Source organism: Oenanthe melanoleuca, chromosome 4, assembly GCF_029582105.1.
Source record: "Oenanthe melanoleuca isolate GR-GAL-2019-014 chromosome 4, OMel1.0, whole genome shotgun sequence".
Lineage (NCBI taxonomy): Eukaryota > Metazoa > Chordata > Aves > Passeriformes > Muscicapidae > Oenanthe > Oenanthe melanoleuca.
Window position 1 is genome coordinate 60,950,787 of NC_079337.1, and position 14,060 is coordinate 60,964,846.

Below are 14,060 nucleotides of genomic sequence, written 5' to 3' on the forward strand. Positions count from 1 at the left end.
CCCTTAGCATGTATAGAATTATTGTTTAAGATTTTAGTATTCATACGAAGCACTGTAAATGAGCACAAACTAGTTATGATCAGTCACATAGTGAAGCTGTCCATTTGCAGAATTTCAGGACTAAGAGTAATATTTGATTCCCTCACTGGAGAGGCAGCTGATCTGAAAACTTCAAAAGAAGCCTCAGAGACTGCAGGCCTGACCTCCACCTGTGCTCTTTTATTAGTGAAATAAGCAATAGCAGGAAGGCAGCCACAGGATACAAATACATATTTACATCCATCCCAAAAACATGATATCCCTCTTTTCTTTCACCTCAAGTACATAATCCTGCCAGTAAAATTATATCCTGTTTTCTTTTTTTAAAAGTGGCCAAGACTCCTTCCTTTATCAAAGGCAGCAGTCTTTGTTCCTAACTATTTTAGTTTAACTATATATATATACATGTATACTTAGTACAGTTTAACTATAGTTTATAGTATAGTATAAACAGGGATACCAAATGAATAGCATATAAATAAACCCAAAATCTAAACTTTTCCCCATGTAAATAGATTCTGATTTCAGAAGAAATTACTGTTATTAAGTACAGCCCAGTGTTGGCAGTGAGAGAATTTCCATTTCACAACAACAGTAGGAGATGGGGATATTTTTTCCAGTACAGAATAACCAACTGGAAAAAAAGGCTGAGTACTAATTTCTTTCAGAAAAGAGTGTTTGAAATTGATACATATCCTGGGAATCTGTTTGTCTTGAAAATCTTACTTGTGAAGGACTTGACAAGAGAACTAAACAAGCAAAATAAAATCAACCACAACATTTATTATATTTTAAAATTTATTCAAGATTTACAGTTGCAAAGCAATTAAAGGAAGATCTTTCAATATGAGTCTTTCATATATATATTCCGGTACAAAGTGGAAAAACAGCTTCAACAGTTTGCTAACATGAAATCTGTCACTGGCCCCAGAGGCAAGCATTTAAAACATTTAATTTAGTTAATACCTCATTCAACTTACATTTCAGGATCTGCAGCTGGGTGCCTCCTTTTTTATGAAGATACCCTGCCTTGGTGACTCCTCCAGGCATCGTCAGAAGGTTTTGTGCTCCAATTGCCTTCATTGGGACTGGCCAGACCTGCTCCTGCAGGGCCATCATTCTGCAATTTAGATAATTAAAAACAGTTTAAAACTCAGATTTTACTTTAAGGAATGAGTACTGAGAAGCAAAGCTTGTTTCCTTAAACAAGCTTTCCAAACAACTAATGTGGTTCAGCACTCAAGAATGTAACACAGACTGGGTGTTCAAAGATTCCGGGAACTTTGTAATGTATAAAAAAAATGGAGTGCAAAAAGCCCCGATTTATTTTTATACAGCTCTCAAAAGTGATTGACAGTTGTTGAAACAAAGGAAAAGTGCTTAGTAAACGTTACTTAAGTATTTATGTTTTAAAAATACTCCAGATAACACTGCAAGACATAATCAAGCAGGTGACTGGAAAGAAAACTGGTTTCTTCTCCCAAGTGCTACACAACACACATATATACAGAAAATGTAGTTTTCTGTACAACAAGGGAATCAAGCCAAGGTTTAGTAACTGCAGCATCCAATACTACTTACTCCTGATATTGACATGTTTTATTCTTGAACTTCTTTAAAGAATTAGTATATAATCTCATACTGGATGTTACATATGACAGCATCCTGTGCAAATGAAGATCCTCTCAGATTTCTGCAGGCTTCCATTTAATTTATATATCAATTATTTATGTAATGCTCCACCAAGCATCTCTGCAGTTAGCACTCTTTCTGCTGTCATCTTAAACCAAAAAAGATTCATTTCTGAGGTTGCAACTTATTCTGATATATCATTATAAGCACTTTCTTTCTTCAACTGCTAACAGAACTAGGCTAAAAAAATCTTACTGTGTCATAGAGAAAAGAAATCATATATAGATAGAATGAGTTTGTTATCATAGATAAAAGAGTTTATTATCATCAGGTGTAAAGCTAGAGACCTTGCTCGTAAAAGGCAAACTAATGAAGTTCCAGTTAATTAATTTCTGATAAAGGAATGATGGTTTAGAACTGATAAGCTTCCAGTGCAGGACTGAAATTTAATGGAACTTGTTCATTTCTCCTTTACCCAAAAGGGACAGTAAGGGAGGTGAACTCTGAGGCTCAGCACAGAATCCAAGAGCCTCAGCACAACACCCTACCCAAGCACTTGCCCCTCCAACTTAAAATGGCTTTTCCCATTCTGAAAAGAATAAGGAAGTGTTTCAGATTTGTTGAGGTGCAACAGCAAAGTATGAATCCATTGCACAGGTTAGGAAAAACAGAAATGCAAGGCAATGGATCTTGTAGTGATCAGTTTAGGATTTAGATCTAACTGTTGTTTGCTGATGATGCATGTGTGGGAAAGGGTGGAAATTCCTAGCAATTTCTACCAGAAGAGTTTAAACTAAATTAAATTCTCTAAACAGCCTAAAAGACTTAATCACAAAAATTCACTTTTGGTCCCCAGTGTTATGAAGAAGGTACAAGAGAAGACAAGATCCAAGGCCCTAAAAAAGCTCTCACAGCAGATACATCAAGACACCATGGTATCCCAATTTTCTCCCAGGACCTCCCTGCTCACCAAAAGGTAAGTTGCTTTTGTTCTGCTCAGCTATATCCTTCCTTCTGCTGTTTCCTCCCTGACCTTATTAAATGACTGAGATCTTTCCAAGCTGAGTTATTTCCTCCTCCCCCTTCACAATAAAATTGCTAGTAACAGCAGTGTGTCAAAAAGGGGCTACTCATGCATTTTAGGCTTTTAAGAATAAAAATTTAAAAATAGTAGCAAAAGCTAACATCTGCCCTGCCTCCCTAAATCCTTCAAATTATTTCTCCACATCTTGCAGAAAAATTGAAGTGAGGGAAATGGAGAGTGTTACCCAGCTGGCTGCTGATGCCAAACCACATCAATAGTGCTAAGAGTGATTTCCTTGAAACAAGGATTGCAAAGGCAAGTCCTGGGCTTCTTCTTATAAGAATATGCACATCAATGTTTAAACATTAGAACTTAAATTAAGTTGTTCCAGTCTGTTTCTAGTTATGTTCAGAAAATAGACTAAGTAGAACTGAAACCTTTTCATTCAGATAAATATACTTTGATGCTACTTTTCCTACATTAGTCCCAATGCCATCCAACAGTTTCAAGTTCATCTTAGATCTTCTAATCCTCTGTACCTTTACTACAAAGAACAGAAGAAAGGACTGAAGCACCCAGTCCATGGTGTGAAACTGTTTCAGTGTTCTGTACCTAGGCTGAAAACCTATCAGAAGATGCAGAGTTAAATGTCTCAGAGAGGTTATCCAGAACAACCAGTAAGTTGAAATTTCTAGGAAGCCAAACACTGGCAGGAAGTATATGCTACCCTAGGTAGATACAGAAAGTAGAAATATTTGTCCTAGTCATGTTTGCCTTCTATAGGGGAGTGCACCAGTCAGACTACTCACTAAAGCATGTCTGGATGGGCATTATCTCCTCTACCTGAAAAGCCAGATCTTAAGGCAGACAGGAAAGAAAAAAAAAAAAAAAAAAAGTGGAAGCAGAGGAGCAAGTAGGAGGAAAAGAAATAATCCAGTTCTACAGTGTGACGACTACAGGCTTTAACTGACAGGAAGGGACAGCAGAGCATCTGCTTCTCCTTTCCACAATCATTTCTTACTTTTGGCTACTTACTATGAAACAGTCCTGAAAATAGAGACCAAAACTTAGAACTTCCCCAGCCCAGCTAAGTGAATAAAAGAAGTGAGTAAAAGGAGACACAGCTGAAATCCATGCCACCAAGTACACATTACATGAACTAAAGAGCCTGCCTAATGCACCAGGCTTTTCAACAGATTTCGAGGCAGCTAAGCCTGTTATCTGGATGTCAGTGTGGCTTATAACACTCCCCATCACATTTGTACACTGCTCAAGCACTTTCATTTGCAGGCACATAGCAGACACTTAGGGAAGACTTCAGTGATCTGAGTTGAAATCTTTCAGTGAAGCTGCTAAAATGCATTTAAGTACTTGGTCTCCAGTCCAGGGCAGATTTTTCATCTATTCTTGACTGTAGAAAACAGCTCAGTAAGGACAAATGTTGCTATTTTGCATCACACTGCTGGCAGAAAGCTGTCAAAACAAATCTAACTCCAGAATCTTTATTGTAGGAGTGGGAGAGAAGAAGGAAAAAATGCAAGCTCAAAGATTTTTGAGGTTTTAGCATCTACAGTGTGGTTGTCTTTAGCTCACCGAATGGTTCCTTCAACTCTTGATATTCCTGTTGTAACCTCTTTAACACATTTCATCAAGAGCAGATGGATGTTGGTACATGCCATGGCAGTCACTGAAGTCACTGCAGAGCTTGTTAACTTTGGCATTACTGAGACCAGAGGGATATTCCCCAGTTGTTTCCTATGCAGTTACATTCCCACACTACAAGCCAAAGCCCCCATTACACACTTTCACCTCTGGGGCATAGGAGAGCCTCTTCCACAGGGCTGAGAACCAAGAAAGGGCTCACTCAGTGCAGCCAAAGCTCCTCCTGGCACTGCTCCCTTGTCAAACACAAGGCAACATCCCCCATTCATTGTTTGGTGAAAGTAGCTTCATTTCTCTTCCCATTCACCAAAGAGTTACATGCATATTTTTTGATCAATTTTTCCACCAAGTCCCAAACCCACTGCATGTGACTTCTGAATTAATCTGAATGGAACTCTCTGAACGAGAAGAGGATGGCAGCAGTCAGGGAAAGGTCTTGCATCACTTTGTTTCCCAGGTGATCCCTGTGGCCATTCTATGCCTGTGAGGGAGATGAAAGGCCTTGGAGAGGAGTAGGAGAACTAGCAGTTTCTAGGATGTGTTTCATTGTTCATGAGTGCTTTTGGAAAGACAGAACAGTGCAGTCAGCACTCTGGAGCATGATACAGAGCTTATACAATCACTATTGTAATTACTTCTCATATACAAACTGTCTGGTCTACCAGACTGAAAACCAAACCAAATTGCAGTGTATTGCTAATGTATCAATAAAGTCAGCACAAGTCTATCACGAGTATACTTTTCTCAAACACTATCCCAATGAACCACTTTTTATTTCAAAGTACCTGAAGTAAAACAGCACAAAAAAAAAGTGAATTTACACACTTCATCCTGAAACCACAGCAGGGCCAATCATATACAGAAGTGTTTTCTGAATCATAGTTCTGCTACCAAGCTCAAACTTTGAATAGATAGCAGACTTCTGTTATTGTGCAGCAGGTATATGTGTACATCTATGAAGCAATTTCAATCTATCCCCTCAATCAGTGGATAGAGAACAACTAGATTGAAGGCTAGGGCATAATTTTACAGGCTAAAAGTCCCTCCATGAGTAAAAGTAAAATTCTGCCACATTAAAAATCTGGATTACATTATAGAAGAACACTTACCCCTCTTGACCCTAACAGCTATTGGCATTCAGCCCAATTAGAGCAAATACAAGTGAATTCAATTAAAGATTGTATCCTGGAAAAGTCCTCAGTTCTTGCTTAACTTCAGCTGAAATTATGGCAGATGTGATCATCTTGCATTTTATAGGCAAAAAAAACATATTACCCTCATCTCTGAGACTACAGCTGCCAGTAGTTGTTTTAAAAATTTTCATTTGTTACAATAATATTTATGATCTGGCCCCATTTGGTCATGCTGGAAAAAATAAAAAACAGCCTCCAAAGCTGCAGTACAAAAAGTAAACCCGATCTGAACATGTAACAATGCTTTCTATGCCAATTACATCTGAGAACTTTTAAAACTAATCTCATAGCCTCTAGTCCTTAAATTTTACTTGGAAGTAAAACCTAGCTAAGCCAGATGCTAGTTAACTTCTGAATATATAACTTATAAATAACATGACATATATAACACATAACTTACAGAAATGAATGTATTCCTCAAATCATGCAGAGGGAGACTGAAGTATCAGTTTACCAAAAATGAGGCAGCATTACACACTGCAGAAGAGGGTAAGTTTCCCCTGTATGCTCTCAGTAGCTCTAAGTTAGAATTATTTCTCTGATTCAACCATCTAAACATTTACCATCTGTTCTTAAAATTGCTTTCTGCAGAATTGTCAGGTCTCTTGTCCATTTATTAACCATCCTCCAGTACTTCTGAGATACTTTTCCATACCTCTCCAACTTTTTTTTGGTTACACATTCCATTTCTTAATACCTCTAACAGCCCCTTTCACAATACTCAGAAAGATTAATAGCACAGTACAAACAGTGAAGTAAAAAAAAATCTTACAAGACAAAGGGAACAGAGAAACAAGGCTGACTGAGATACACTTTATAACAAAATTTACTGTCTAACTTGCTTTTTTTCTGACAAGTTTTCAAACAACACCCAACTCATCTCTTCCCCCTCCGATTCTTTATCATTTAATTTTCTGCATGGGTTAAAAGCACTTTAGCCCAGATACCGTATTCTACTCTTAGCTGCAGCCTGCTCTACCTGAAGGAGAAAAGATGCCAGAAACAGGAGCCACAAAAAGCACTGACCTGCTGACCTTGTCCGACCGACACATGGTTTTTCTGCTGACAGCTTCACCGAATGATTGCTTCCTTTGCGATGCCAGAGCCATTAACAACTTATGACCCCTCTCCGGCATGGCAGGAGCATTTCTGCACTTCTCCCACCTTTGGGCACTCCCAGGTTGAAAGGCACAGCTGCAGCTGCTGTCTGCTCGACACACGAAAGGAAAAGAAGCCCTTCCCCAGCTGCCTGTGGCCGAAGTGACGCCGAGGCAGTGACTTGTTTCCTTTGCAGCTTCCTGTTCCCCTCTCAGCGGGCAGCGCTGTGTTTGTCAGATTTCCCGGCTTCCCAGAGGCTGTAAATCAATTCCCGCCCAGCTCCACCGCCTGCCTCTGCCAGACACCGAGCTAGGAAGCACAGGGGGTTTTCCAGTGCTCTCTTTCTTCCTCCTCACCTTTCAATCAAGCACTTTCCAGTGGGAGAAAATGCAAGTTGTCCTTTTTTCTCTCAGGGTACTCCAGCTCCCACACTGGCAGAGGCACAGCTCAGAAATGCTGCCTGTGCTCCTGAAGAGCCTCCTGTGCCTCATGTTCTTCCACTGCAGCACAGAACTGTATTTCATCTGTTTTCTTTCTCCCCCACAGCTGGAGTTTGTCCTTCCCTCTTCAACCCAAGATAATCAAATAGCCTGAAAAATTCTGCAGCATAGACATGCTTTAGAGAAAGCCTTGCTGATACCTTTGATACCACACAAACCACAAAAGACAATAAAACTCAAATTCAAGAGGCTGACAGTGCACAATTGTTCACAAGTGTCACGAACATCAGTTGCCATTGTTTTACACTTATTTTCCTCTGGAGCTCTTAAAAGGATTCAAGTGTTTCACTGACTTGTCTAGATTTAAACAACATTACAGGCTCAAAAGTTTGAAGAGACAAAACTAACTAGCAAGTTTCAGAATGACGGACAAAAGATATGTAAGTATGTCAAGCAAAGTTTACTTCACATATTTTTGGGGAAACAGAGATGAATCTGTACCCCAAAATAGAAGGAAGAAGTCTCCATACAACATCTCCTTTTGAAAATTACCCAACAGTCAAAGCACAAAAGAAAGTAAGGTTTCAGATACTGCTCAAGGCTGTATGGGCTAGAAAACCAGCTCTCTCACCACAGGGCATTCATTTGCACTCCTTCCATTGCCAGGCTCCATAGGAAAGGAAATTGAACCATAAATACCACACACAGCTCTTGTTAGCCAAAAGGATCAGCATATCAGAACACAGGATCTATCCCAGTGCTCCTCAAGAAGGATCAACACCCAGTTTTCTCAGTGGCTTGACAGATTTTTCACACAGAAAATAATTACAGAGAACTCAGCTCAGTGGCTTTTGAATTAAATTCCCTTGCTTTATTTGCTACAATATCAGTTATCCATTTAAGGCACACTTCTCTAAATCAATCTTTCCTCCCTGAGTTCTGTTATCTAAGCCTGCATTAGCATCTTTGCAAGCTATTTCTCCATCTTCATAAAAAAACCTAGATTTAGAATGACAGCACTTGAGTATATGTAACACTGGAAAAACCCCTTCAGTTCCTCTTTCCCTTTTCTGATGTGACACGCCTAACTCCTGGTTTTCCCCTCCAAACTCCACAACTTATAGCACCTCTTTGGCTTCAGCACTCTCATTAAAGCAAGCCTCCTTGAACCAACACATGTTTCTGAGGTACTGCTTTTCCTCTCTAACCTTTCTCATGCTGTCCTCTCTCTTTTTTCATTTTAGTACTCAGAAATGCTGCAGGATTTTTCATTTCAAGTTCCAAGATCCCATTTCAACTTCTCTGGTGATTTCCAACACTATCAAGATGGTCCCAGGAACTTCACACACACACAAGCAGGTGTTCCACCAAAAAACAACCAAAGTTTAGACATTTCACAGTTTTGGGAGACTGAAAATCCAGTTTAGCTTTCTAGACCAAACCAGAAGGACTGTATTTCAAAATTGCAAATAAGGAATCGGAAAAGAAATGAAAACTTTATGGATTTGATTGGCATGTCTGCCTGGGAAGTGAGAGTATTAAATATATCCTCCTTCACAAAGCAATTATGTTATGCATGGACTTTAGGTATAAGGTTTTCAGATTAATCTTCATTTGTTCCCACAAAATGAGTGGTGAGAAGCAGCCTTGCACCAAGGTAGCCTAGGGAGAATTTCACTCCAAAAGAGATACTCAATTTCTTTAATGCCTTAAGCTGTCACTCAGCCTTAAAAGAAAGAACCAAAGCATCTGGAACCAACACTTGGATTTCATTCCAGCAGGACTGCTGCCTGAGGAAATCAGCCAATCTTCTCTGCCATTGTCAGAGCAGAGACAGCTCCTGCTGGCAGTCAAAAGCAATCCTATTTATCATTAGTTAATGGGATGTGAGGGCACAAATACATCTGGCAGAAGGCTGTCCTTGCTGGTATAAATTCACTTGTCTCACCACAGGGCTGTGTCTGCAGCAGGAGCACTTCCTCTTGCTGACAAATTTACAGGAAACTGCAAGAATGGTCTGCTAATAAAAGCAGCACGAGAAGAGCACAGCAACAGGCAAGGGAGAAAAATTAACAAAGCATTAAAAAATTAAAATAGCATGAAAAATACTATATTTCAGCTGCAGCGTCAGCTCAGTAGTTAAGTTCCAGTCAGAATAATATAAGGTTTCATACATTATGTATTTCCACAGAAGTCTACAGTATAATAAGGCACTAAGAAAGTAAGGGATTAGTAGAACATGTCCTAAGTTTGAGTCAGGAGTAGATTATTAGAAGTCTTATTATTTTATTAATTCTATCCAACTAGCTTAGTTTCAAGTTTCTAGATGACAGTGGAAACACAGCCATTATATTGAGAGATAATATATTTGTCAGCTGCATGCTTCACAACTGCAGATTGTAAAAGAGCAAGTGTAAATTACTCACCTGAATCCTTCATCTATTAAGGCAACCTTGTGAAAATACAAAAAATTATGCATCAGAATTACTTCTGCTGGGTGAACTGTGTTATCTTTACAAAAAAATAATCAGCAACAAGGAGAAGAAATGAGGCCACAACTTCCAAAAATCCTCTGTCAATGTCAAAAGAACTCCTATACTTTACATTTCAACCATCATCCCTTCCTTCAGCTTACTTCAAAAGATATGAAGAAGTCATAAAAATATTTTGACTTATTTATTACATATACTTAAAATAGGTAGCTGAAGTCTTGATAATATATATTCAATTGAAACCCAAGAAACATTTAAAACCAGAAAGCTTCCAAGTTTCTACTTATACCCCACTGGCTCCTAGGTTATGAACATCTACAGACATATTGTTGGCTTGGAACTTCAGAAAAAGCCAGCCAGGACTGCCTCAGAAAATGAGCATATCAATTTAAAATAAACATCAAACAGTTTGGCACACATCCTAGAAGATGATATCATGATTTTGATTTTGGGATACAGTTAATGTCATGTATTGCTCTAACGTCTGTAAATCAAAGAACAGTCACAAAGTATTTGCAGTATATGCATAGCTTCTGAAAGAGCAAATTGGATTGAGCAGCTGGAGGACAAGAACCATCTGCAAACTCCTGATATAAGAACAAAATTATTTAACAGATTCACTTACACTAGCCAGCCTTGAGAAATAATGCAAGACTTTATATTAATCTATTGTAGAGTCCCTCACTCCCAGAAAGACATTGGGGGGCTGGAGTGTATCCAGAGAAAGGCAACGGAGCTGGGGAAGGGTCTGGAGCACAAATCCTGTGAGAGCAGCTGAGGAGATGGGGGTGTTCAGCCTGGAAAAAAGGAAACTTTCTCACTGCCTACAGTTCCCTTTCAGGAGGTTGTAGCCAGGTGAGGGTCAGCCACTTCTCCCAGGTACCAAGTAACAGGATGGGAGGAAACAGCCCCAAGCTGGGCCAGGGGAGATTTTGGTTGGATATTTGGAGAAAAATTGTCACAGAAAGGGTTATCAAGCATTGGAATGGGCTTCCCAGAGAAGTGGTGCAGTCACCATCCCTGGAGGTGTTTAAAGAACATGGATGAGGTACTTGGGGACATGGTTTAGTGCTGAACAGATGTTGGTGCTAGATTGAAAGTTAAAACTCAATGATCTTAGAGGTCTTCTCCACCCTAAATGGTTCTATGAAATAAGGATTGAATTAAGATCAGTACAGCTGTTTCAGCAAAATTTTCGACGTTGGCAATTTTGTCATGGTAGCTTTTCAAGTTTAATGGATTGCTACTAAATCAAAAGGCCCCTCAAAACTGTATAGGAGCATTCACCCAGGGAGTTAACTGGGTCAAGTCTATGCCAGTCAGATCATACCAGTAACATTTAGTATAAACAACACCTAAAGTATAAGGCAAGTCCCAAAGATAATTTGCTGCCTTTTGTTTCTTTTTTTATATAAATTCAGATACATTACCAACACTTCATTTCCATTTACTATTGAAAATAGATGAACACATTCTTTGTTCTTTTAAATTGTTATTTATATAGAAGGTCCTCATACAAAAGACAGTAAATGCCACTGTGGCTATGATTAGCTGCTCTTTCATCAGTGCTAAACAAATTTAAAATATCATATAGGCAAAAAAAAATTATGTAACTAGCAGAAGTACAAACACAATTGCCAAGATGCTATTCCTGCAGACAGCTGCAAAGGGAGTTTCCCCAAATACATATAGATACTGCAAATGGGAGTTTCCACAAATGATTTATTTCCTTGGCAGAAATTTTCAATTCCAAAAATTTTACTGCTAGGCTGGTTTATGATTAACTGCACACAATTCTATCACTAAGGTACTGAAAACTGATAAATTAGGAAGAACTGCTGGATGCTAAAATAATTTCTGCTTAGATGTCAAAACAGCTTTATGCATTTTAGCTGATGGATCATTGAACTTTAGTAAAAACAACATCTAACTAAAGGCTTTTAGAAATGTATAGGAAGGGGTCAAACATCCATCAGCAATTTTAAAGAATATCTGACAGGTACATTTAACCAGCAGACATCTTGCCATATGAAGTTAAGTCTGCTGTTAGGAAATATTTTTTCTGTTTTCTTAGAATTTTACTTATATTGATTTAAAGTACATCAAAAGTCCAAGGGAAAAAAAGAAAAGAGATTTAATTTTTTCTGATACTAAGGCATTTTGGCAAGATATACAACATCCATGAGCTCACTGTATACCATGCTTGTACAAGACTAACATAACTGAGATCCAATACTACTACAGCTAAAGAGGGTATTTTTTCTAAAGGAATATGCAAATCAACAATAAAATTGAATATAAGCAATTTTAAAACATTCCTGCTGTTTGATATTAAAACCAACAAAACCACATAAAGCCTATGATGTCCTTTTGAGTGTCTATCAACAAAAAATATAGTAAGTTCATAAACCTACTGACCCCAACAACAAACTATTAATCGAATCCTAAAGAAATGCAGCAAGCCCTGGTTTAGAGGAAGCTTTGGTCATGTCATCTGAGAGTCCTTCAAGCCTGTGTTTCCCTCTCCTGGTGACTGCAGGAAACTTATAGCTAAGCAAATAGACCTCTCCAAGCACATGGCTGCACCAGCACCAAAGAGGAAGCTCAACTTCTGCTAGACCCTGAAAAAACAAAACAGAGATTTTCTATTTTTATTTTGCTTGTGTAGAGACTTTGGATACAATTTAAAGACACAGTCTGTACAACACAGTAGGTGGTGCTGGGTTTTAAATAATTATGCAGTGAAGCATCTCAGAGTTTGCTGTTCTCAGACTTGGAAAATCTGACTATGAACCAGAATATCCAAATAAGCTAATAAGCATGCAAGTGTGATTTATAGAATTAGAAGGCCCAACTGGGCTGCATTGCTAATGGACTGTCCCCACCTCCAGCAGCTTTGTGCTCAAAGCCTCATGCAAGTAAATAGATGCACCAGGAACACGGATTCTTTATTCCAGTTACTGTTCCCTTTTAAATCACAATATGAACTTCTCCAAGGGATGTGGTAAAGCATAAGTATTTTACCACTCCCACCACACAAAACACTGGATCAAAGGACTGAAACAGGTAAGGGCATGGTTTACAGTAACCAGAATTTAAGGCTGCTGTGTATTTCATCACTTAGGTAAATATTATCTTTGGGTTTTAGTGGGTTTTTGCTTTGTATTGTTTTTTTAACAAATACCAGAAAGAAGAAATTCTGTAAGCTCATGATTACTTTCTATAAAAGATGAACTAAATTATAAACACCACATTATGTGTAGTTGGGACTTTAAGTGAAGATTTTAAAATTAAAACAAATGTACACTGCAAAGCTGCTCCAGAAATACAGCAGTAAACAAACAGTTTTGATCTGCAGGACATGAGAGGGAACAAACTCACATCACATAAAATAACCATAAAAATGTACAATCTCATGCAATGGGCTTCTTTCACAAGACAATTTGGATAATGGCCTCTTCTATTATCATCTCTTTATGGAAATCACTACTTCCTTCAGAAGGATGACTAAAAAGAAAGAAATTAATTCCCACTAAAGCTTGTTTAAATGAACTCCAACAGCAAGGATTAGCCTGACATTGATTTAAGTCTCCAGAGCTGTAGAACTGCATTCAAAAGTGAGTTCATGCAGGGCTATTTTCAAGCACAGAAGACATTCATGTGCAATACTTCATGAGACATGAACAACAACAGTCATATTTTACACCACAAACCAGATTGCCTAATCAAACATATTACTGCCATGGTGCCAGAAGTTTGCAGCAAGGCTTCCAAATAGGTACAAACCCCCAGCACAATATTACGAAAATAACAAACACATGACAGTAAGATAAACCAAAGACAAGGATCTAAAACACAAATTCTAGATTCTTACTTCCATCTGACCTTGATGTAGCTCTTCTCAAATCAGTTCCTTTTGTGACCTGTCCTGAATGTCAAGACACAACCCTTACAAAGGCATTTATAACAGTATAATTTGCTAATTCTGTAGAAAGGACTTCAAAACACTACAGATAATGGGAATGGATGCAATGGTGCTGCACATGTGAATCAAAACCTTTCCAAGATCAGTGATCATTAATATTTCAGAGCAGGAAAACAAAGGAAAAGCACCAAAATAAAAAAGATGTAATGCATCTTGCTTAATGCACAGTGACTGAAAAACTAGAAATACAGAAATCCATCTCAGATTCCAATACCTCAGTCTCTGGCACGTGAAAATTTCTCCAACAAGCCCCTGAGGTGCAAATTATTTGGCTGGAACAATATTCTATATCTGTGCCAAGTTCTTACACTCTTCTACTCTCCTCAGATCGACTCCATACAGCTATTCCTATTGTCCCATTCAGAGCTAAAAAAAGAGTAAGTGGGAACACTAATTTTAAAAGATACTTCCACTTCCTTCCCATCAACAATATTAAAAATTATTACAGACAAAGTTTGAATCTAGCAGGAGCCTGAAATCTTTTACATCCACTCT

General features: G+C 38.4%; 1 protein-coding gene across 6 annotated transcripts in view; it reads right to left on the bottom strand.

Moving 5' to 3' along the window:
* Positions 1-14,060, bottom strand: part of SH3BP2 (SH3 domain binding protein 2) — a 36,075-nt gene that overhangs the window by 9,959 nt on the left and 12,056 nt on the right. For 3 of the 6 annotated variants that reach the window (XM_056490313.1, XM_056490315.1, XM_056490316.1), the window contains one exon: positions 1,020-1,159. In XM_056490313.1, the coding sequence (XP_056346288.1) occupies positions 1,020-1,158 (139 nt within the window). In that variant the 5' untranslated portion in view covers position 1,159. Of the gene's footprint in view, positions 1-1,019; positions 1,160-6,576; positions 6,825-14,060 lie in introns of those variants that run through there. The other 3 variants (XM_056490310.1, XM_056490312.1, XM_056490311.1) reach the window with 3 other exon arrangements.